The sequence below is a fragment of the Chroicocephalus ridibundus genome, chromosome 9 (assembly GCF_963924245.1).
Source record: "Chroicocephalus ridibundus chromosome 9, bChrRid1.1, whole genome shotgun sequence".
NCBI lineage: Eukaryota > Metazoa > Chordata > Aves > Charadriiformes > Laridae > Chroicocephalus > Chroicocephalus ridibundus.
In genome coordinates, this window is record NC_086292.1 from 2,203,358 (window position 1) to 2,228,835 (window position 25,478).

Consider the following 25,478-nt stretch of genomic DNA (forward strand, 5'->3'; position numbering starts at 1 on the left):
GGTTGAATAGCTGACATCATTTTTTGAACCTCTAATTAAAAAGATTGATAATTAGAGTAAGGAAATTATTTCCTGAAGGGATGCTGCTAACACCAAGAATCCTGTGATTTAGCAATGGGCAAGTACGGGAGCGCAGCCAGCCTGTGCTGGCATTGCTCAGGAGCACCCGGGGGATCCGAGCAGTTAATGGATGGTGGCAGCACATCAGGATTAAGAAGAACTAGGAAGGAAACGGCAAAGCGGCTGCCTTTTTAATTGATGGCTCTTCTGTCGGGGTGCACCCGTTTCTAGCACATGGGAAATAACACACGCAGCTCTCAAAATGTGAGCATTTCTGTGTTTGCACGTTGCTCCTGAGTGCTACTATGTCGGCACGTTGCCTCTGGAGCCTGGTAGCAGCCTCTTGCTATAATCGGCACTCACACTGCAGCTTGATTTTCTGCGAGTCTAGAAAGTGAAACGCGTGTTGCTAAAAATAACAGCAGGCTGCCTGCGTCAGCATTGCGTTCGGGAAATAGGTCTCAGTGCAATCTCTCTCCCAGCAACGCTGGAAGAAAATCAGGATTGCTGCCCACCCAGCCATGCCGGGGCTGCAGCAGGGTCCCAGCGCTGCTGCACTCTGCGCTGCTGTCCTGGGCAGAGCAGAGTCCCCACCTACTCGATTTGGGGGCAGGGGGCACGTAGTGTGTGTGTGTGTGTCTGTTTTGCCACCGTAAGGTAAAGGTGACCTAAACCCCAGGAGCAGGGGTGTGTATTTCCATTCTCCCAAAGCCTGGGACCATTTACCCTTTGGTATCTGGTTTCAAACCCCTTGGGACAGACGCAGTCTGAGACCTTTGCCTGGGTTAGAGGTGCATCAGGAAAATTAGTTATTCATCTTTCAGGGAAGAATTCCAGAATTTGGCTGTTTTCTTTAGGTGCCTTTCTCCATGAACGGGATGAGAAGCCTCCAGGGGATGGGAGCACCCCTGGGTGTGTGTGTGCATACCCAGGCACATGGAAGCACCTGCCCGGACCACATGCACCTGCTGACAGGAGCCTGTGCTGGCAGCTGCTGGGGGGGCACCAGAGGTGGTCACCTCTGTTTCCTTCCTCCCAGAGGCTGTCACTCCAGGCTGGGGGGTGTAAAGAGTCTGACAGAGGAAGGGATTAAAATCTAAACTTGCCGAATGTGGGAGGGAAAAACCCCGGTCTCATACAGAATAGCAACTTTGCCCCCAAAAGAGGGGGATAGGATGGGGAGCTGAACGTTTGGGTTGATTAGAAAAGCAGAGCTTAATTCTGAAAGGTGAATTGCCAGCCCTCCTCCACCACTTGCCTCTTCTTTACAAGCTGTTTTGCGCTTGGCTCTGTACCATCTGTAAGGCCAGGCTGAGATTTGGTGTAAATGGTATAGATTGCTTAAAGCTAGATCAGAATTGCATCTGTGAGAGATTGGCCTGAAATGCTTGGGGTGAGAAGTAGCCCAGTTTCTTTGAAAAACAGCTTTTACGGACTTTTCCATTTTTGTTTTCCGCAGAAGTTTGAGGAGCTGTTTCTTTTTCAAGGCATTGCATCATATGGGCCACAGTGACTGTAAAGCTGGGATTTCTGCAGGTCCAAACTGCAGAGGTGCTGTTAGCAGTTATGACCCAAGGAGCTATTGCGCTTTTAATATCGGTGCGTGCCGATGAGGTTCTTGTGCTGCCTGGTGCTCCTGGGAGAGCATCCTCGCTTCGCACCCGGCTTGTCTGACCCCACCAGTTTACACCACCTCTGAATTTGGCTCTCGGCTCTTAGTTTGTGCCTGCGATTTTGTAGTATCCAAGCTGCATTATTTTTCTTGTATCCCAAGAGCACTGAATAAAGCACCTAAATAGACTCTCTGCTCTCTTTTTCTAAAGAAGAGGTTGAATGAGTCTCTTGCAAACAATTTTGTTTCTTTCATTTAAAAGAACAGCCTCCGCCCCCAGCCTGAGCTAAAGCACGGCATTTATCTTTTGTCATTCCTTTTTTTTCCTGTGGATTTTATCCTGGCAGCTGAGAACGAACAGGCTTCAAAGACTCTGAAGGTGCGCGGGAACTGCAGGAACGGTGGCCGTCGATGGAACCTCTTCAAGCCTGGAGCTGAGAAGCTGCAAATCAGCAGGGTAAGGTGGTGTTTGAAATATGCCTCTGCCTGCTTCAGGGGTAGTATTTACCTGCCGCATGTTTAGCCTCGGAAACTAACAGTATGCTTTACTAACAGCTTCCTGAATCTGTGGTTTCTTCAGCCACAGTGTGGGATTTGTTTGTTATTAGAGTTGTTTTGTAACAATAAAAGAATAGGTGCGTTCCCTTCAATGTATATCGGAGCCTTTATGGTCTAACAGAGGCATCGGGCCTCCCGTTTCTTTGGCTGAGTGTTCCTTGCAGGTGGAGGGAACTGTGATGTTTCCGATCACCTATGGATTTGCTCTGTGGTTTTGAGGATTTTTTTGTTTTTCCTTCCCTGTTTAACCGTGTGTCCTCTGGGTTTGGTACTGCTACCAGCACCGTCTTGGTGACAAATTCACGTCACTGATTCTTTCCCAAAGTGTTTTGCAAATATAGGCACAATCCACTTTGTTCTTTTTTTGTGAATGACGCTTCTAGCAGGGGAAGTAAAAGCTGTTGTGGGCCTGGGGATGTCCACGTCTTTGGGAAAAATTCACAAAAGATGGCAAAAATTGTACCATTTGTCTGATATGTTTCCTTGCTTGGGTGGGGGATTGTTTTTCATCTACACTCTGCCGTGCGTTTGGAGTAGAGAGAGCTTGGTTATGCCATGGTCACTCTGAGTTGTCCAAAACCCAGTAGATTTGCTAGCTGGCAACTAACGTGATGCAAGGAGCGTTTTCTAGTGAATAGGGCAGAAGAGTTTTAGCCCTTGCTGTTCCTCAAGGGCAGAAAAACAAAGGATGATCTGAGAGCCAGGAATTTCCCTGCTGGAATCAAGAGGGGGAACTGACCTTCAGTGGTTGTGTGTCTGTGGCTCTTTCCTTCCCCGTTGCTGTCCTTTCTTACCAGTCCTTTATTGTATTCATTTTGCCTTTGATACCTGATGAAATGCCTTCCTGACGTGATTTCCAGGGAGGACCTGGCCCCTGTGTCTGTTTTTCCATCACAGAAGCAGTAAGTTGGCAGTAAGGGTGACCGACTTCTCCAGCCTGCTTGCGTTGGGTGTTGGCTTTCAGGGAACATGTGTAGGGATGGTGACTTTCTGGAATGCCATCTTGCATCACTTCCGTTTTCTTTCCTGACTTTTTTTGTGGGCTGAGATACAAGCCAGAGGATAGACAGACAAGGAGCTCAGCCTTCCTTTTCTCTCCCTTCCCTTTGGGTCCTACCTTGATTCCCAGACATAAGCTTCTTTCAACTCAGGGAGGCTGTTCTGGTTATAGGCATGCTGAACATCTGAACTCCTGGAAGATAAAATGATCCAAATCCAATAGAGCTGTTTGTCCCCGGGGCCGAATAAAGGCAGGCAACTGCAGAGTTGCTATTACAGCAGTGAAGTATCGTGTTGTACAGTATGCAAGCCCTACCTCACAATATCATCAGGTGTTTTACTCATATCAGCCATTTCCATGTTCAGGATCTGGTGCTGACCAGCGCATGGATCTGTTTGGTCTACCTTAATTAATCAAACACTTTCTTTAACTCTTAAAAGGAGCCATATGTTTTGCAGCCTTCATAGCTGTCCTTCAGGCCCTGCTTGGAAACCAAAGTGCTCTTCTGTTTTGACACAGTATTGCTACTGAACGCATGAGAAACAAGATGGTCTGTGTCCTGAGTCACCTCAATAAAACCAGACCTGTTTCTGATTGCAAACAGAGCCTGACGTTAGAGCATCCTTACAAAGGCAGCGGAAAAACTGAAACTTCAGCAAACCAAAAATACCAAAACCAAAAATTCAGCAAACCCAAAAAAGTTTGGGAAGGGTTAGTTAAGAAATTTTGCTACCCCTGTGTCGATATCTAGGAAGGATGTGGAACTGGAAAGGGAAATGAGCTTCTCATGAGCTTCTCGGAGACCTGTGTGTGATGTTTGGCTCAGACGTGGACGTGCCAAAGACCTGTGCCTCGCTGGGACAGAGGATTGGTTTTGGGTGGTGATCAAGATGCCCTCAGAGACTTGTTCAGCCCTGCCATTGGCAGCTTGTTGCTCAGCCTGAATTATGGCGAACAGGCAGGTGTGAAACCTGGGCTGGGGTTGATAAATCAGAGGGTACTGTGTTAAGTGCTGCAAGGGTACGATATATAAATGTGGCTCACAATAGCAGTGCTGGAAAATTCATCTGTCGCCTCTGCCCCAAGCTGAGTGAAGATCCACGGGTCTGTAAATCGCCTCTTTTCCAGGAAAAAAAATTCTTCTTTGGCAAGATTTATGATTTCGAGGTAAGATTTGTGGGCTTGGGTGTCTCTTGTCAGGTGCATTCATTGACAGGTGATGACCAGTCAGGTGGCAGAGCTAGCACAGAAAGGAGTGATTTATACGTCCAAACCAGAGGCCAAGCTTCTGTGGAAACTATGCCTGATTTCCATCTTGAATGGGAGTGTGTGAGGTGGAGAGAGAGCGAGAGGAGACTGACACAGCGTTGGGCTTGTCGTAGCGGCGTTGGTGCCGCCTTGGCGCTGGGAGAGTTGTGGGTGGGTGTGCAAAAAGGGCATTGGTATCACTACGTGTCACGCCAAAATGCGGAGCTGTTGATGAGCAGCTGCCTCGTGAACCCTCGGAGACTGCTTATTATTTGCTTTGCGCAATGTGCAGATTTTGGCAAAAAACATTCCCTGCCTCTTTTCTTCCTCTTTTTTTCATTTTTTTTCTCTCTTTTTTCTCTCTTTTTTTTTTTTTCTTGGGGGGTAGAATTGTATGTATGATTTAGAAATGGCATGCCTAGCTACCTGCTAACCCAGAAGTCTGGGCTGAGAGGCTGATCCTAAGCCCCAGGAGGAATCCCCCTTTTCAAAGCCGCTGTTTGTCATTGTTGTTTGCCACATCTGGTGACAGTGTTCATCATTTTGCAGCTGGCTGCGTCTTAATGCATCTGTCCGGGCAGCAGGGATGGCAAAATGCAGTTGCAGAGAGTAAGTGCTGGTAGCAGGAAAGGAGAGAAGGGCAAGTGTCTAATCCTGTGCTCCATCTCATCTCCATCCTAGGAGTGCACACATGCCTGCACAAACCTGTGTTTTTTCATACTGCTCGTGGCTCTCTTCTGGTATCAATCGTGCCCAAGCCGTCTGAACAAGCGAGTGTCTGCAAGTCTGGGCACAAGCTTTAGAAATTTTCTATGGAGTAGGTAAGGTTTATTGTTCCCACTTCCTAGGTGGGAGTAAGCCAACTGAAGCATTAGAGGGTGGTACATGTAGAGCCACGCAATGATTTTTTTTATTTCTCTCCTAATTTTAAGAAAAAGGTAAACAGGGTCAAACTGTGTCAACTTTTAAAAGCTATCAGTATTTTTTTTTTTTCTAAAAGTACACTTCTCAGCCAGGAGAAAACTCAGAATTGAAACAGTTTATGTGCAAAGCATTTTGTTTTAGCACTTAGGTCACTTAGAGCCTTTGCTTTTATGGGAGCAATTGGTCTTGATTGTGCCAAACTTGCACGGGACCTCAAGGTGCCCAAGACTGCAGACTCTGCTGCAGCAGACAGCTGAAGTGCCAAAGAGTAACCCCAAAGGCTGCCCCAGCTCTGACGGGGCCCTCGACATCTGTCGTGCCTCTGGGATTTACCCTCAGGCAGGTGCTGCCAGCTGGGACATGGCTTATTCTTGGGGACAATGGACAAGGGGAGAAATGAGTTACTTTCTCCAGCCCCAGAGCAATTCTGGGACATATTTTAATGGTCTGGATGGTAGAAGCAGAGGATGACCATCCCATCTTGGACCCAAATCACTGGCGATCTACTCCAGAAGGAGGTTCAGCCTATCCTAAAATCGGAGCCATCCTCTCAGTGTGCGGAGGGATGTGTGTTAGTTCTCTCTGTCTTACCTGTGACTAGAGATTTAATTTTTAGCCTTTAGCTTAGCAAAGATGACTGCAGCATTCCTGTTCTCTGCTCCTTTTCCCCCTTCCTGTCCTGTGTGCTCTTGTACAAGGGACTAAAGCCCAAATTTATATGCTGGAGGAAGCCACCGTCTAATTAGTTAGAATAGTAACTTTGCATGAGAGCCAGCTTCTTTGACATCCCCTATACTAATAATAGGCAGCCCTGCTGGGCAAAGGGGTTGAATATTCACAAAAAAATCTCCAACCCAGCCTGTCCTTTCTCCTCGCTAAGGCGTGAGCTATTTTGAGAGGCTGGTGGGGGGTTGCCATTGCGATGATGGTGGATGTGCGAGTCCACAGCTCCCCAAAGCTATTCCCCACTGGCGTGTTTATGAGGAATAGGAAATTTAAACAACGTGCAGCCTCCAGCAGAACAGAGTGAAGGGAAAGTTGATTTGGGTTCTCTCTTGCTCACACTGTGCTGCAATGAATAGGGAATGCTGCTTGATATTCAGTACCAGCTCTCCTGCTTTCTATTTTTATCTTCTAGCATAATGCTGAGCGAGCATTTTGTTTAGTGGGGTTATTTTTTTTTTCCTATTTGAAATGCGTCCTGCACCATGTTTCTCTTGCCTTGCTGCTTAGGGGAGGAAGGGGGTGTGGCAGGGATCGTGGACTGCTGCATCCTGGTACGTGAGCTGGATGTAACCCTACTCATTTCTTCGTCCTTCTGTCCATGCGAATAGGCTGGTAGAAAAGCCCAGTCCCGTGGCTTTCCTGCTGCTAATTAGTTTAAATATCAGTGCGCCGGTTACGAGAGTTTTATATGCACATATGGAGGGCTGCCAGGAAAATACATCCTCTTTGAATCTCTTTTCTCTCATTTTAAACATTCAGTACTTCTGCGGGCAGGGTATGTCTGATCTATATATTTTTGGGGGGTTTGTTTTATATCTTGATAAACCTATTATGCTGATCTACTTAGCAGTGCTCTGAAATCTGGATATAGTTTTTTCCATTGCTTTCCTTCATGAAGCCACTCTTAGGCATTTATAAATGTTTTTTGCAAGTTCTGCAAGTCTCTGTGCCATACTGTTAAAAAAAAAAAATAAAATTGGCATCCTCATTCAAGGAGGAAGCAGCAATTCAGTCCAGGCTGACAAATCCTGATGCCCCTGTCTCAGAGCCTCATAACTCTCTAACGCTGTCATATGGTCCCCATCTGTCCGTGTGAAGAGTGCGCGGAATTAGTGGGGTTTGCAGCAGCGGGCAGCCTTTTAAGCACCTAGGGTCTGATGTGTCTAATCTGATTTAGTTTATGAACTGGTCAGAGCACGGAGAATGTTGAGTGAATGTGTATAGTCTCCGGTGAACTCTAGGTCATCCCTAAACCCATCTGCATCCATTTCGCATGAATGGACAGTGCTCTGAACTTGCTCCCCAGTGACTGTGAGGAATATTAGTGCAAAATACACTTTAGGATTCCTAGTACCACATATGAGCAGTACTTACAAACTTACCATGCTCTGGTTATTTTGTCTTGCTTAGAAATAACATTTAAGAGTGCTGCGGTTTTGTACAGAGCAGTGCTGGGGGCCGTACTTTGGTGTTACACCACCAGTGCCGTAGCATGGATGTTTCTCTACCACACTTGAGGACAGACAGGGCTCCAGTGAGTGTGAAGGAGAAGCTTGAAATGATGAAATGGTGAACTTTGAGTTGTGGGTTTCTGTTCTGGGTAGCACAAGAGAGAGATTTGAAGTTCCAGACTTAGGTTCTCAGTTTTTTAGAGGTTACGTGTAAGCTTATATGAAGAAGAATATGAGCTTCCAGTTCATGATGGTCTTTATAGTGCAATTAGACCTTGGGGTGTTCTCTGTGCAACTGCAGGTGGCGGGCACTGCATCCTACGTAGTATTAAATGTGTGTGTAATGGCAACTGTATGTAATCGCCTCTTCTGTGGTTCACATTAAGCTCTCTATCCTCATCTTAAATATCAGCTTGGAATGGATCCTTTTCCCTATTGCTCAGTAGTTCCACCTTGATTGCTCTGCTTCAACTCATTACTCAGCTCTGTCACTGTGTTTCACTCTGGGATATGGTTTATACAAAAGAAGCTTTAATGTAAACTCAATTTATGTTGCATTGCTAAAACCTTAATGACATTTTGCTTGGCAGCAGTATATGCTTTATGTGGTTTGCCCTTCCCCAGTGCACTATGTTCTCAATAAGCTGAAGTCCATGGTAGGTGTAGCATGAAAAATCTCTGAATAAATATTGGAACAAATGCTTTTGTAGTGCTTCCTAAGCTCTGCCCGCATTTGTGATTCAAGGCCACTGGAGTGTCACCAGTATTTAGCTGAAAAGGAGCTAAATTTGGGAGGGAAAGGCGAAAGCACAGGTCATAGCTTCAAAATCTCTTCTGTAGTTGCTGAGATGTGATTCTGAGATGCACCTTCCATACAAAAGTGCTGCTGACGTCACTGGCCACTGGCTAGGTGAATACATCCAGAAATTAATGAAGGGATGAAGGGGAAGCGGTTACCATGCGTGTGGCTCCCTGTGCCCTCAGAGATGAGGTCCGAAGCATTTCACTGCATCATCCAACTGACATGGCCAAGGGCAATTCCCCTTCGGCTCCTGTGACGGAGAGCTGCAGTGTGGAGGTGGGAGGGCTGTCCTTCCTCTCCTGTGGTGGTGTGAGCTGTGTGCAATACCGTGCTCTGTCCAGAGCCCTTGATTTGTCTCCGTTGACACCCTGGAAGGAAGATCTGGGACCATCCCCTCTGCTCCTTTCCCCTACCTGTTCTAATTTGATGATAGTGAGTAATGTGGAGGGGATACGTTCATAAACACCCAAATGCAGTGCAGCTAGGCGCAGTGCTGTGGTGCTTTGACTGGCAAGGGAGAATCTGGGGCTGGCAGGGAAGGTGCAGTTGCTTTGGCTGGATTTTGCTGTGTGTTTTGAAATCAAGAAGCTGAAGTAGGGTTTGGGTAACAAGCTGCCACTACCTAGTACCACAGGTAGGAATAAAGGGTCTAATTTTATCCCTGGTTTTGTCCTATGGAATTACAGTGGTTTTCATACCTGAATTAAACATGGGACACTAACCCAGTACTGTGCTTGTACTTGGAGAATGGGGAGTATAAAATTAACAGGATGAGAAGCTGCAAAGGGAACTTGCGTGTTATATTAGTGAAACCACATGGTCTGCATTGAGCTCCATGATGAATCAGGGAAAACTTCATCTCTTAATGGACTGCACGGAATATAGAGAATAGTTCCCCTAATAAATCTCTTTCAGTCTCTAATATCTAGGGAAATACATTATCCTGTCGTCCAAAATCCTTGAGAGATCAGTCTTATCTGAACAAGAGTAGACATTTCATGTTAGCTCTGTCTGGTGTGATAGGGCCAGCAGTTGCCCTCCTGTGCAACTGGAAAAAGGACAGAATAATAGCATGGTTGCAGTACTGCTGTTATATTAAATACTGTTTGCCGTCACACTACCAAGACAGACTCGGCATCAGCAGGATGCATTGCAGCATCCTTTGAAGTGGGGGGAGGCTTCAGAGCCTGCAGACAAACACCCCCTTGTCAGGGGTGCAGCACAGAGCCTGTGGCTGTTGGGGACCACCTTCAGAGAGGTCTTTGGCTGCTGGCCTTGAACTACTCTCGCCCTCAACCGTGGATTTAACTTATGCTGCATGTGGAGAGCTGCTTGGGCACTGGTCGCTTCCCAGGTCAAGATGTATTTTCCTGCAAATCTACATGCTACCAAAGTGTCGTCTTTTGCAGTTCTGCTTGTCTGCTGTTGCTTTGTGTGGTGCTGTCAACCGTAGGGTTTCTCCCCAGTGATGCGATACATGATTTGGTAAGTGAGAGAAAGGAAGGCAGAATAATTGCTGTGAGACAGAAAGGTCCTGCTGTAAACCACAGCTGGAGTGGGGTGCCCAAGCAGCAGATTCCTCCAAAAGAGATGAGTCAGTACGGAATGATTCCCCTTTACAGTCGTCCTCATACAAGAACTTAAACATCTAAAAGCAGAAATAACCTCACCACTGCCCTTTGTATGACGGATGCTCCTTAGCTCTCTGTCTCTTGACATGCTTCCAAATTTTTAGGCGAGTTTAGCTTTGTCTGGAGAAATATGCAGCTCCTGCTACAGCCAGGCAGTGATTTGTGACTGTGTTTTAAGGGGACTTGCTGTGCTGCAGGGGTACTTGGTGTCTCTGAGATATTTAGATGTGGAAGTGGATATGTCAAATCAGCATAATGCTGGGGAAGGGACTGAGCTGAACAGTGAGCAGCGTGTTTATGGGTAAGAATCAGGGGGAAGGCCACCAAGGCAGATATCATGGGGGGAGTCTGCTACAGGCATCCCAGCCAGGATGAAGAGGGCAGATGAAATATTCTATAAGCAGCTGGGAGAAGCTTCACAATCGCTAGCCCTTCTTCTCGGGGGGGGACTTCAACTTACCAGATGTCTGCTGGACATACAATACAGCGGAGAGGAAACAGTGCAGGAGGTTCCTGGAGTGTGTTGAGGATAACTTCCTGACACAGCTGGTGAGGGAGCCAACTAGGGAAGGTGCCCTGCTGGACGTGTTGTTTGTGAATAGAGAAGGACTTGTGGGTGATGTGATGGTTGGATGCTGTCTTGGGCATAGCAACCACAAAATGACAGAGTTTTCAATTCTTGGAGAAGTAAGAAGCAGAACCTTGGACTCCCTGAGGGCAGACTTTGGCCTGTTTAGGAGACTGGTTGACAGAGTCCCTTGGGAGGCAGTCCTGAAGGGAAAAGGAGTCCAGGAAGGCTGGACATTATTCGAGAAGGAAATCCTAAAGGTGCGAGAGCAGGCTGTCCCCATGTGCAGAAAGACAAGCTGTCGGGGAAGAAGACTGGCCTGGCTGAACAGAGAGCTTTGGCTGGACTCAGGGGGGAAAAAAGAGAGTTTATGAGTTCTGGAAGAAAGGGCAGGCCACTCAGGAGGACTACAAGATGGTTGTGAGGTTATACAGGGAGAAAATTAGAAGGGCCAAAGCCCACAATAAAAACCGTTTCTGTAAATACATTAGCAACAAAAGGAGGGCGAAGGAGAATTTCCATCCTTTATTGGACGCATTCATAGTGACAAAGGATGAGGAAAAGGCTGAGGTACGTAATGCCTTCTTTGCCTCAGTCTTTAATAGTAAGACCACTTGTTCTCTGGGTATCCAGCTCACTGAGCTGCAAGACAGGGACGAGGAGCAGAATGAAGCCTCCATAATCCAAGGGAAAATGGTTAGTGACCTGCTACACCTCTTAGATACACCCAAGTCTGTGGGGGCTGATGAGATCCACCCCGGGGTACTGAGGGAGCTGGCAGGAGTGCTCACCAAGCCAGTTTCCATCATTTATCATCAGTCCTGGCTAACTAGGGAGGTCCCAGTGGACTGGAGGTTAGCAAATGTGCCACCCATCCACAAGAAGGGCCAGAAAGAGGACCTGGGGAACTACGGGCCTGTCAGTCTCACCTCGGTGCCGGGGAAGGTTGTGGATCATCTTGAGTGCCATCACATGGCACATACAGGACAAGCAGGTGATCAGGCCCAGTCAGCATGGGTTTGTGAATGGCAGGTCCTGCTTGACTAATCTGATCTCCTTCTGTGACAAGGTGACCCTCTTAGTGGATGGGGGAAAGACTGTGGATGTTGTCTACCTAGACTTTAGTAAAGCCTTGGACACCGTTTCCCATAGCATGCTCCTGGAGAGACTGGCTGCTTATGGCTTGGATGGGTGTACTCCTCACTGGGTGAAAAACTGGCTGGATGGCTGAGCCCAACGAGTTGTGGTGAATGGATTTAAATCCAGTTGGCGGCTGGTCACAAGTGGTGTTCCCCAGGGCTCGGTATTGGTGCCAGTTCTCTTGAATATCTTATCAATGACCTGGCTGAGGGAACTGATTCCACCCTCAGCAAGTTTGCAGAGGACAGCAAGCTGGGCGGGAATGTTGGTCTGCCTGAGGGCAGGATGGCTCTGCAGAGGGATCTGGACAGGCTGGATCCATGGGCTGAGGCCAGTGGTGTGAGGTTCAACACGGCCAAGTGCTGGGTCCTGCACTTGGGCCACAACAACCCCATGCAGTGTTTCAAGCTTGGGGCAGAGTGGCTGGAGAGCTGCCCGGTGGAAAAGGACCTGGGGGTGCTGGTCGACAGCCAGATGAATATGAGCCAGCAGTGTGCCCAGGTGGCCAAGGTGGCCAACAGCATCTTGGCTTGTATCAGGAACAGTGTGGCCAGCAGCACTAAGGCAGTGATCACTTCCCCGTACTCATCACTCCTGGGGCCCCACCTTGAATACTGTGTTCAGTTTTGGGCTCTTCATGACAAGAAAGACATTGAGGTGCTTCACTGAAAGGTTATCAAGCGCTGGAACAGGCTGCTTAGGGAAGTGGTGAGGTCCCCATCCCTGGACACATCTAAGGACATGTAGATGTGGTGCGGAGAGACATGATTTAGTGGTGGACTTAGCAGTGCTGGGCTAATGGTTGGACTCTGTGTGAGCCGATGCAGGCAGTGCAGGAACAACCACAAAACCACAGATGAAAGGCAAAGAACAAGTTTAATCTCGATACCTCACAGACCGGGGAATCTGAAGCAACACCCAGGCAGAGGCACGCAAGCAGGGACCGCGGGCACCGGGGAGTGAGAGAGAGTCCTTGTTAGCAAGAGTCCTTGGCAGCGAGAGAGTCCTTGTTAGCAAGAGCGGCCGCGGACTCCCCGTTCTTGCTGGTATTTAAAGGGTTCAAACAGGCATAGCTTTCTCACTGTGCTTTGATCTTCTTCATCAACAGGCCAGGTTCTCAAGCGGCTAGATGAGGTGTCCCTGAGCCCATCTCAGACTTATGTTATCTAAGTGCAAGTGTTTTTCTTGCAAGCACCCGAGGACTGAATAACAATTAGTGTGATAGATGTGTTTTCCAGTACCCCAGGTGTGAGTCACTTGAGCGTATTTACAATCCTCCTTGCTGATCTTCCGTTGCTTTCCCACAGACTCATTGATCTTGAAGGTCTTCTCCAGCCCAAACAGTTCTATGATTCTATGTTGCTAAGCAGTGACGGGGCTGCCTTTGTTGCAGTTGTCTTTGGGGCGCTGAAATGGGCTGCAATCAGGTGAAACCCTCTAGAAAGCAGGAATACAAAGAGGAAAAGGTAACGTAAAGCTTTTCAAGGCTTTGCCGTGGCAGTGATATACTCAGGTGTCTTGGCAATGATCCCTGTGTTCCTGGAATTGCACAGGGCAATGCTAACGGAAGCTGTCCTGTGGGATTGCCTTTGTCTTGTGAGTGACTCCTAGATGTTCGGCTGTGTGGGCCACTGCTGGCTGGAGCACCTCGGGGAGATTTCCACTGTCTTTGCAGTATGACAGACCTGGGCTCTGCACTGTGAGGCTTTCAGCTCCACAGCAGCTCCACGAAATGGTTAAGAAGCTAATGCAGTCTTTTGCAGACGGGTACGTTATTTTGTCTCCATCAAGCCTGCTGAACAGCGTACTGTCAGGTGTTTTCCCTGTAATTGCACGGTGTGGTGCTTGCCGTGAGATTCCCCTGCTGAAATAAAACACAGCACAACTGGCCAGCCAACGCCGCGAGCGAAGCTCCCAGGATGTGATGTTTCAGTGCAAGGTAAGAAAGATGTTTCTAGACTCTCCTCCCATCGCTGGCAGGTCAGTGATTTGTGCAGGTGAGAAATTTCTTCCTAGAGGTGAGGAGGGAGAGCTGTTCCCCACCACAGTGTCCGTCCCTTCTCTTTACTGTGGCCAGGGTGTGTGAGGGATTGAGCTGCTCGTGGTCTTGTGTTACTCATTTATCTGTGTGACTTCGCTGGAGCCAATGAGTATGTAAAGTGAAACGCCTCAAGCGTTTTTAATGTTGGGTGCCAGGGTGGATAAGGGTGATGGATGAGGGAGGAAGATAGTGAAGGGAGATGTCTCAAATATAAACTGAGCAATAATCCTGCCCAAATGTGAAGTTCTTGCTCAGGCAACACCACTGTGGGAGGCAAAGCTTTGGCTGGGAGAGAAGTAAGAACCTGAAGCACTGGTACTTTCAAAACAAGGACATGCGAAAACAAAAATCGTCAATTCTCCTGGCTTAGCCAGCTGCGAAGATCAGTGAAATGTTCAGTCCCACCTCTACAGCATTTTGCAGTGACGGAGTTGTTCTAGAAATGGATTTTGTCCGTCTTTTGCCAGTCGTTGGGGACTGGGTAAGAAGAGCCAGTGGTTGGATCTTCTTGTACACATGATTTATTTCCCTACATTCTTTATTAGGGACATCTCTTTCTCTTCTAAGATACCTCACTTTTATTTTTAACACTGGACAAATATCAAATATTCCTCAAGAGAGATCTGTGATTATGGCTCAGTTTTGACAGTTGAGAGTAGTCCAACTGACATACTCGCTTCATCTGAAATGCTGCTATTTTGGGCTCTGTTTTTGTTTTTAGCCATCAGTGATAAGTTTGCATTTCCTATGGCTGATATTTTGGGTTGACGCGAGTTGTCACAAATCAGGTCTGCAGTGGACCTGGCTGTAGTGTTTGAAACTCCACTGTGTAAAATGGTTATCTCCCGTGTCAGTTTTGTTCTGTCGTTTCTGTTTTGATACTCTTTCACTCCAAACAAAGCAGAATTAAATCCCTGCATCCCATCTGGTCACCGCTAAATAATTTGGTTTACACCTTGCTGAAGCATTTTATAAGTGCTTCTGCAGAAAGACTTTTTTTCCTCTCCTTTTTTCTTTTTTTGCCTTATGATAAAGACAAACCGAACTTTACAGGGACTTCTTTGGGAATCGGACATTTTCCAGCTATTATTTTGCAAACTATTAGAGCGGCAGATCATGAGGTGGGAACCCAGTTATGCAAACAAAGCCACGTCACTCTTGGCCAAAAATAGCTTCAGTACGTGTGCATTAAGGTGGAAACGGAGGCCTTTGGTGTACGTACAGCAAACAGCGATGGGAGGGAGGCGAGAGGGAAGGCTGCAGCTTTTTGTTTAGAGCCTCTCAGGAGATATTTAGAGAACGTGTGTTTTCCAGAGACAAGCGGAGTATTGCCGCGTATAATTTCAGTGGGATAGGAGCCACTGCCTTTCCTGTACGAAAAGGGGACAAGGGTTTTGAGAGATGGCACTCTGTTCCCAGGGGTGTTAATAATTTTTAACATCCAGGTCCCACACAGAGCATGAAGAAACACTGGAGAATAGTTAAAAAATGTTTTCTTTCCATTTTTCCCTCTACTCGGTCCATTTCTAGCACAGCGAAAGCCTGTTTGTTTCTGCAGTCTCGTGTGATTCTTAAATAACCCGTCGGTTCTGTGCTGTGGGAGATGGTTTTACATCTCATTGCGGAGATGTTTCCTTTGCTACCTTGGCTTAAGTCTTCATCTGTTTTCATTTCAGCCTCCTCCAGCGCTGCAGTGCCCTAAATAATTTTGAGATCACCCTACTAGCTGTTTGCTGTGTGCTTGTGGCCATGCTGCCTGTTAAGTTTACTGGGTATTTGCAGCAGGGATGTGGTCTGGCTTCTTTTAATATGCTGCATGTTACTCTCCACCAGGCTTAAAATAAACTTTTTTTTTTTTATTATTTCTTCTATAATATTGCTACACTGAGCTCCCTTTGCAGCAATGTGTTTAATTGCAGTCTGTTATCTAGCTGTTAGGAGATCGTATAGTGTTTCTGGCCCAAGATACAGTTTTGGATAAATAGGGGAGATAAAGTAGGAGCTCAGGTATGCAACATGCAGCTTGTAGGTGTGCAAATGTACTTTCTATTGGATTCAAGCCTCCTCTTTATGAAGACTTGCAATTTCTTATCTCTCAATACTTTTCTGGGATGAGTCGAAAGGGGCCCATGAAGTTGAACAAAGGCTTGCCATCTTCTGTAATGGGCAAAGCAGTTCCCAGGCACTCTTCATTAGCTATTCCTCACAGACGTTTTTTGTCTCAATTAGAAATCTTGTTCAAATTATCTCTATATTCATCCAGAATTGCAAGTGCGTATCAGAATATTTTCCTTAATGTGTTCAAACAGGAGTTCTCTATTCCTGCTCCTCCTCTTTCCAAAGTTACGAATAAAGTTTTTCTTCTGCAAAAATTTCCAAACACAGATTTTTTTATCGTTTAGGTTCCCCCCTCCAAGTTGTTTTATATGTGTGTGCCTGTTTCAAGCATTAGGATGTTTTGCCTCTTCCAAAGTTCAGCGTTTTCCACACAGGATTCCCATACGTGTTGCTGTTTAGGTTGGGCCAGTTGAGCATGGCTGTATTCCGAAATAGCTGACCTCAGCTAAGCACCAGCATGCACAGCTGCACAGAAGGGGCAGATTAGTGCTGATTTATTGGCCTGTCAATTAAGTAAGAGCACTAGGATTCTTGCTGCATGGCTGAGAGGTTAAGTATTGTGGTCACAGCAAAAGATCGGTTTTCTTAAATGGAGCTTCTCGTTTCTATACATTTATGTTTAATTAAAATATTCCTATATCCTGCACTCTTCAGCATTAATTCTGAGATTTATTTTGAACCGTTGCCAGGGGAATACATTGTTATGGCATCCTCTTTCCACATCTATTAGCAGGAAGAGGATAATTGAGGAAATCTCACACAGATTTAATTGGGGACTGAGGGCAGGAGCAGGGAGGGGGAGAAACACAACACAGAAGTAGGTCAGAAGTTTGGCAGTGGATAACTCTTGCTTGACACTGAGCGATTGAGCTGAGCGGCGCTGGTGTAGGCAGCCGTGGCTCTGTCATGATTTTGGGGTTAACCAGGTAATTGGTGGTGGTGCGAAAGGAGTTGCCTCCCATATAGCTTATATAACGTGCCGCATATAGGCCAGTGTGCGGCCAGTCGTTTCTGTGGCGCGGAGCATGGTGCAGCCGCCTCTGCGGGAGTCCCAAGGGCGGGCGGTGATCCCTCGTGGCTTTGTGCAGCATGGGTAAGGAAATGGGGGTGGCTGAGAGCAGTTCAGCCTGGTTTGGGGGCAGGCTTTGTGCAATTTTAAGCTCTAGTCAGGAAGGAAGGCGTCACGCACCGTTTGCAGCCGCCTGTGAGATGCTGGGGAGCAGCGTCCTTGCAAGGATGAGCCCCGGGCCGTGCGGGGAACGTGTACTCCCTTTGCACCTTGTTGGCCCCTCCACTTGCGCAGCGGAGCCACGGCTCTTGTGCTGGCAGCAAAGCTTCTGCAGCCTCTGGGGCAGGGTCAGGATCTTCTTCCAATTATTATTTCATTATTTGCTTTTTGCCTGATGTGGCTGCAACACGTGGCACTGTTCTGCAAATCTGCATTAGGCGTTCCTTCCGCTGATGATGCTTCTGCTGTCTGGTTAGATCCACGTGCTAAAGTCTGGATGCACAGTGCAGATGCCTAAGCAGGCCATATGCAAAAACCTCGTGAAGCTGCAGTCTTTTGGTCAGGGCTCTAAAAATGTGCTGATTTTCCTTGAGATGCTGCTCTGTTTTCTGGATCGGAGTGCAGTGGCTCCTCCATCCAGCTTTCAGACTCTGAAGTCCCACTTGCAATGTAAACTTTGGGTCTGTATTTTGGACTTTCTTTCTGTTCTGTGCCCGGACAGTCCCTAAGGCAAACCTGTACCGTGTGTGGCCCCTGGGCTGGGCTGCACCCCCAAAGCAGATTCCTGCCCGCTGTGGGATGCTGACACACCAGCATCACCGTCCACACGCACCACGAACTGCCTTGGGATGCACGGCTATGACACCAGCAGCACATGGGGTTATGTGGGCGTCGAGGGTACCTCCTCCAGGGACGGCAGACTTGGCGGGGGAATGTGGCAGGCGGAAGCAGCAGAGGAGGAGAACCCCCAGTGCTCATGACTGGCAGTCTTTTTAGTTGGTAGCTCATTTGTGGTCTTTAACAGCCCACCCTGCCGGGGGTGTGGGCAGGAATGAGTTAGAGCTTCCCTACGGCCATGAGATAAACAGCAGATAATCACAGTAAATTGTCCTATTCTTTAATATCATCTTCCTGACTCACTCTGCAATACTGGAAAACTCATTGCTCTTGCCGTACTTCGGCGTTCCTGTCCCTAGAAGGGGCAGCATAGCGCTGGCCTCCGTGCTGCAGCGTTGTGAGACTGTCGCGTCCTGGTTGTTCGGATGCAACAGATGTTGGGTATCAAAATGTTTAATTTGGTTTTATGCTGCTGGGGTGGCAGTGCTCAATGCAGTCATGTCCCTTGGGATGTTTTTGTCGCTTGGGGGAAGTACAGCACCGTTGCCTTGGGGGAAGGCCAGTAGTGTTGGTGTGTGGCATGAACTCTGTATTTGCTGTCTGGGATCGCTGTGTCCAGGGATGCTCGGGGTTAATGAGCAGAAAGGGACAGCTGGGGGGTGGCCTGTGGAGTTGCCCGTCGCCTGGGAGGAGAGGATGAACCACCATGTGCGAGATGGCAGCCGGGCTGCCCGGGGGGCTGCAGTGATGACCAGGAGCAGAACTGGGTACACTTTGCACGTTGTCTCCCAAAACTGGAGCTGGGCAAAGTCCGCAGCTGGTGCCTTTGGCAGGCCTGGCCTGGCCCGCTGCCGCGAGCCCTGTGGTTTAGCTCCGAGCTGGGAGCAAACCAGCTGGAGCGAGAGATGGCTGTGCCGTGTGTTCATGGTTGAATATAGTTTGTGGCCTCCGGTGTGGACCGAGTCTGTTGTTCTGAGCTTGGGCAAACAGTAAGAAGCAGTGTTTGCCCTAAAGAGCCCACAATGCAAACACAGACAGGCACTTTCTAATAGACAAAGCAGAAGAAGAGAAGAAGGGCTTTAATTACAAATCTTGCTGTTGAATATATTTACTGGGTTTCCCGAAAGCCTCTTCTACCAGCATTGCCAACCTGAAGCATCAACAAATACAGCTCTGGCTTAGAAACTGAGGCAATTAAGAAATACAAACACACGGAAAAGGGTGGGGGTTATTTGCCTCTGTTTTTTGAGCCTCGAGGGAGTCCGTTCTCAAGCTTTTTCATCTAGTCTCACATAGCAGAAACTTTTTCAACTTGTATTCAAAAAAAAAAAAAAGAATTATTCTCATGATAGCAGCAGGTCACAGGCTGTTTCTCAGGCCATAATACGGGGCAAAGCCCTGCCTGCCACTCGGGGCTTTCGCTGCCATACCTCGCTGCCAAGGTTTTTGGGTTTCTTTCCTCATTACTGCTTTCTAGGATCCTCCCCCCGTTGAAGCGTTGCACTGTGGGTGCTGCTGTGGTGGTTAACCTGCGTATTTTCTCTGGGATGAGTCTTTCTTTCCAGCTCCCAGTTGTACAGCCCACTGGGGCTGCAGATGTGTCAGCTTGTACTGGAACAGAATGTACAAAAAATACAGTCCTCAAGGACATGGCTTTATATACTACAGTGGCTGATGGCAGAGGATGGAAAAGGTCTTGTTTTCTCTGGAAATCTTTATTCTTACTGTGCATTCGAGAGAGAGAGGCAAAAAAGTGTGTTCTGCTAAACCTAAGTTAAGAAGCTTGTTCAATTTTTAAACAGTTACATAAAGCCATCAAAGTCTGACAGGAGAGAGATGCAAGTTTGTGCAAAAGAGAAAGGGAAAAAGAAGCTGAAATGGAGTGTTCAAGTTAATTCCCCCAGGCTTACACCTAAAACAGCCTTAACTCATAGATGAACCCGCTCCTGCTCTTTTTCTTTTCTTCCTTTCTCATTTTTTCCCCTTTCTTGACAAAGGTCTTCATGTTGCTGCACTCTGGCTAAGTGTGAATGCTTCTTACGCCAACACTGCTGCTTTTACCAAACCAGCTCTGGGTTCAAATAAGCATTTCTGTGCTACCCTTGGGAAAACAAACTTGTGTGGACATAAGCAATGGGAATAGGGTCTGAAACACAGGCAGGGATCCCGGATTCCTGCATGGTTTTGCTCCTCAACAGCTAGGTCTATATGAGATTCCCTGTTTGCTACTGAAATGGTAACATTTGGGGTACTCGGCAGTACCAAGACTCAAGCCTTGGTGGGGAGCAAGTGCTGCTTTGGCCCATGGCTCAGAGCCAGCTAAGCCTCCCCCAGAAAAGTCTGCCAGTTCCTGATGATGGCTTTTTCTTAATGAAAGAAGAAATTGGAAACATTGCAAGGCTGCCGGGGATCACAGCTAACTGCTGGGGGGGGAGTTGGGGCATATTCATGTCCCTTCCAAAAGGAAGAAGTAGGGATAGTCTGACGGGATGGCATTACAGTCACACTGTGCTGTACGAGTCTCACGATCAAAACCATACCTATCTGCGAAAGAGTGCAAGAAACAGCAATCAGACACAGTTTTGATGCCCTTACTAGTTTTGATGCACCTGGGACCAAATCCCTCTTTGGCACTGTGCTGTCAGTGGACCTGTGATGAACAGTCAGAGGGGCATCTGATCACAACCACCTCCACTGTGACTGTGTAAGGTGCTGGAGGAGTTCAGTTCATGCCTTTTCTGGGCTGCTGGCTGTAACACGGTGGGAGTATAAATATTTCTTAGGAGCTCAGAGCTGGGAATTCATCTGCTGTCTTTGAGGGTTCTGAAACACAGTCATGGAGTTGAGACCCAGGTTTGACCTCGCATCTGCCATTCATGTTTGCTTGGCCAGTTGTTTGACTCGAACACTGACATTCCTATTTGAACTCAGAGGTTGGTAGGGCACTTTGCCTGCAGTCTTTGGATGCACTTTCCTGATCTTTAAGTTTACTGAGGTCCAGTTTTGAGGTTCGTTCTGATGGTGTTTGTCACTCCCTCTGCCAGAAGAGAAGAGATGGGCAAGTGGACTCTGAGCAACTCCCTGGCACCTCTTGACCATTGTCTTCCAGGTACTTTGCAGGTAGCGATTCAGGAGCTGAATGGCGCACTCTTCATTAGACAATAGATACCGGGTAAGGGCTTGTGCTATAGGATCACTCTTCTCTGGATAATGCATAGAGATGTTCCAGGTCTTTGAGTAATATTAATCTATTTATATCTACTACCTAGATACTAGAAATCCATTATATCTGGTTCTGTCTAGACATGATCAAGGACATACTTTCAACTCCCATTATTTTTTGATGGCATTAATATTCAAGCGTGTCTTTGTCTTAAAATGTATTCTGAAAGTTGTAGTTATTGAGGAAATTCATTAAGAATAAAAAGAAGTCCTTTGACAAAAAGGGTGTCATATCACAGAAGTATACATGGAGGGTAGCTGGCAGATCTGCTATCAGAGTGTTTTCCTCCGATCACCACGACGACTCTGAGCTATCGTTCATGTGTGGCTGAATAGGCAAATGAAACTCAGAAAAGCCATATGATTTCCTCCAGGTCATGGAGGACGGCTGAATTAACTGCTCTTGACTCCGTGACCTCTCTATAGGTTACGATCCTTTTTATTCAGTTGCCAAACTTTCTAATGTTGTATTCCATATTGAGAACCTAGCTTTGGTTAGCCTTAGCCATTCACTTTCTTCACATCTGCTGTAAAGGAGATGTTTAGATGAAAACCTACCACACCTATCATGAGCATAATAATTGTTCTGATCGAATCTTGAGGAAATCGCTGTTTAACGGTGCTTGGTTGGTAGCTGGAAGCCCTGGTTTGCCACTCTTGGGAGAGTGGAGTGGAGGTGGGAGCCAGGAATCTTCTACTGAATTTTCTTTACATAATAAAGAGTTTTTGGCCGGAATGGATATATCTTCTTTCGTATGCACAGCAAGGCTTTGTTCTAGGAGAGGGATTCCTAGAGAAAAGAGTTGGGAGAAAAAATGCTCAAAATTCAGGTTTGCACAAGTCTGCCCTTTAAAACATTAGTGGCATTTGAGACTCTGAAGTGCTCTCGTGCTCTCTGTAAATCGCACCGTTTCCTTCCTGTGTTTGAGAAGTGCCTGAACCTCCTCTGAGCTCTCCGCAAGCTGCAGGACATCGATGTTTACTTTAGGGTACCTGACTCAGTGGCATTATCTGTGTCTCACAGCACTGTCTCCAGCCTGAAGGTCTGAAAATCTGTTTTCAAGACGATCAGAGCACAAAAGCGTCTGTACCCTTTATGCCTCTGAAGAGCCGCCCCTGTGTCTGCATGGCAGTGTCTGAAGGGACTGACGGATTTGGTAGGACTGTGCCAAAGGTCTCAGTGTTGAGAAACTCGCTGTGTCAAGTTTTTTCTTTTACCTTCTTGTCACAGGTTGGGGAAACTTTCCTCCTTTGATGCCCAGATCACTGTGTGTGCTAAAGAGCTGCTAGTTGGACTGTTGGCGTAGTTACAGTTTAGGGATAACTAAAGTGCTTCCCCCCATTTATATTGCTGGGGGAGTCTTTGGGATGACAGGCACTATATAAATACAAGTAATTGTCATTAGAAAAACTCAAAATATTTTTGCTCACACAGCCTCAGGTAAAGGACTAATAATGAAGATGGGCCACAAGGGAGCCAATTCTTGCATAATTAAACCCACTGGTGTTTGTGTGACAGATGAAAAAGAAATATTTTGGTCTGCTCAGTGGGGGTACAGTCACTGCTCCGTCAAAAATCACATGGCAGGAAGAGAAAGAAGAGTTTGCAATTCCTGTGCCCAGTGTTGGCGTGCCTTAGGGTGAAAGGACGGTGCAGTGGGAGCTGAGGGTGGCTTCAGCCAGGTGTGGAAGGCAGGAGGCCGTGGGTCAGGCGGCTGCGCTGGTCTCAGTGGTGGAGAACCCTGGTGTTGACTGATCAGCGAAAACGGGGAGACTGCTTTGGTGCGTCTCTCCCAAAACCACTCTGAATTTCCCAGGGATTGAAGAAGGTTTTTGTAAACGAGAAGCAGAGGAATTTTGATGAAGCATCCATCAAGGAACAAGGCATAATAAGTTGGTGGTGTAACGTGTATGCAGTGTCTCCTGGTGTTGTGTCTGCCTGATGGAGGCTGCCACACCTTTCCTGTGGGAATGGTGAAGTGCCGGCATCCTCATCGTAGACGTGGATAATGGGGACACTCAGAATTGACCTTTACTTCTTAAGTTGAGACAAGGAAGCTGGACTTTGTATGAACTTTGGAGAAGGGTGTGAGCTGACAGCAAGCTGATGCTTGGAGGGTAACTATTTCTAACTCGGCTATGCTTCCCAATAAGCCATATCTCTGTGTATCCCTCAGCTTTCATTGCAGACATCATTTTGTACTTCCTGGACAGTTCTCAATGTTCCTATCCACCTCTCTTCGTCTGAATGAATCGTCTTATGCTGGGTCTGAGATGGTGACAGTCAGAACTGTGCTGGGGACACAGCAGCGCTCCCAGGCTCGGACTTTTTACCTGTACAAAGCTGCTGTGCAGATCCAACTTTCTGCTTTATCCAAACTTCCCAGTTCTAAGACTGAACCCTGATTTCTGTTTAAGGCATTGCAGTGGCAGCTTCTCAGGTGAGCTATCTTTGTTCTGGATGTGAGAAACCTGGCAGGGCTCCACTTTGTTCCTGAGCTTTCAAAGTAGCATGCCTGAAGTAGAAACACCACACAGGAAGGTCTCCAGTAAAAATTACTTCCAATAGGCAACCCTCATCTTGGATTATCCCCCTAAGGATTCAGTAAGATTTTGTTCTACTTGGAGCTCATCCCTGCAGGTTCAGTCCTGAGCCTTGTCATGGTGCCACGGGACGGGGCTCAAACACCCAGCTGGCTGCTGGTGGGAGATTTTCCCCTGTTGTGGAGCTCCCTGTTTCTCTGCTCCCACCTGGGAAGCGAGGAAGGCAGTGCAGCCAAGCAGCAGCACGCCAGCAATCCCAGCGGGTGGATGGTCCCATGGGGCTGTTGCACATCGGCATAATTGAGAGCAGTCCAAAGGATTTCTCCTGTGAATTAGACTGACTTACAGTGAGTGCTCAGGGATAGAGAAAAACCCTCCCCTGCAGCGGCTCTAAGCTGTGCTAGGATCGGAGTGGGCTCCCGGCTGCTTCAGGAGTAGGAGACTGCAGCATTTATAACCTCTGCGGCGCTCAGCAATGGAAGAACAAATTGGAGGTCCCAATGGGACCCATCTCCCACAATTCACCTTGTTTCTGAGGGTTTTTGTTAACTGTGTCTAGCTTACAGGTAACGTGGGGCTCTCAATGCTGTCTTTGTCTTTCTAGTGCCATTGGTACTGTTCTGAAAGTCAAGGTAGCTTTGTGGTGCCTGTGCTCCTACTAGGGATGGATTTTTGTTTTAATTGAAGTATTTGTCCTTATGGAGATTAGTTAGTCACTAATCTGTGGAGTATCTAGAAAGAGTGCTCGTCTTAACTCCTCTGGGCTGTGTCTCCAGCTACCAGGTCCTGGCTAGTCCTGGTGATGGTTCTGCCACTCAGACTCTTCTGCTTTCTTTCAAACACCACAGGTGTCCCAGATGCTGCTGTCTGAATTCTGCCTCTCCATTTGTCTCTTCCTTTCTATCTTCTTGCTGTTGAAAAGAAAAGCGGTTTTGTGGCCTAAAGGGGTTCCCCAGTCTCTGGTAAATGTTGAAGTACCAGCAATCGTAAGAAGAGAGTCGAAATGAAATATGTTGCCTTCCTTTCGTAGCACAGCTCAGCTTATCCATTTCGTCACCTGAACTTACAAGTATCCATCAGAGGATGGAGATTTGCATAATTAGTGTTTTTGAGGTACCTTCTGAAATGCAGGAGAAGATACTCTTACTCGTCTCAGCTCTTATCTAATGAGGTGCTAACAAAGAGGTATCCATGGAGACATCCATTATAAGACACTGTTCTGAAATTGGTTCTTTCCAAGGCCTGTTAAAATGCCAAAGGGTTTTCTTAAGCATAATTTATACCATTTCTTTGCTCCATCCCTAAACAAAAATAATTATGCCCGAGTATGATGAGAACCATAATTTTTAAAATGAGGTTGGCGAGCTTTTGTTAAGAAAGAGGGATAGGAGCGAATTGGGAGAAAGGTACTGAGTTTTTTAAGGTATCCTACGGGGTGTCTGAGCCTGTAGCCCTCTTGGCTGAAGAGCATCACCGACCTCTGGGGCATCCTCAGCATCTAGCAACTCGCTTCATCTAGGTGCCTCAATGGTCCTGGGGTTGACTAAATTCCGTCCATCCAAGTTGGTCATGGAGATCTTTTCCTGTGAGGGGGACACCTAAACATCCTCAGGAGGCTTCCATGACCTCTTCCCAAGGGGTTGGAGTGGCGCGGCTATGCGGTGGCTGCAGTCACTGCTCTGTGGCGTTTGCCAGCCTGTTATAAATTACGGGAATAGTTTAGGTAGACATAATCCTCTATTTTTGCAGACTTGGCAAACTTAGTGGGGCACATCATTCTGGGGTTTTTGGAGACAGGTGATCACGTCAGTGTTGCCGTGCATGGATTTTCTTTTTAGATTTCCTCTCTTTGCTCCCTTCTCTACCATTGCTCCAGTCACAGCACTTTGCCCTGTCACAACCCTCTTCAAGTCTTGAAACAGATGTTTTGGGGAAATCGGGCTTTTCTGATGCAAGAACGGAGCTGGCAGGGCCAAGCTTCCTATCA

General features: G+C 47.3%; 1 protein-coding gene across 3 annotated transcripts in view; it reads left to right on the forward strand.

The window, feature by feature from the left end:
• Window positions 1–25,478, forward strand: part of ARHGEF9 (Cdc42 guanine nucleotide exchange factor 9) — a 195,263-nt gene that overhangs the window by 10,227 nt on the left and 159,558 nt on the right. For all 3 annotated transcript variants that reach the window (XM_063346929.1, XM_063346931.1, XM_063346930.1), the window contains exon 3: window positions 2,020–2,129. In XM_063346929.1, the coding sequence (XP_063202999.1) occupies window positions 2,020–2,129 (110 nt within the window). The remainder of the gene's footprint in view (window positions 1–2,019; window positions 2,130–25,478) is intronic.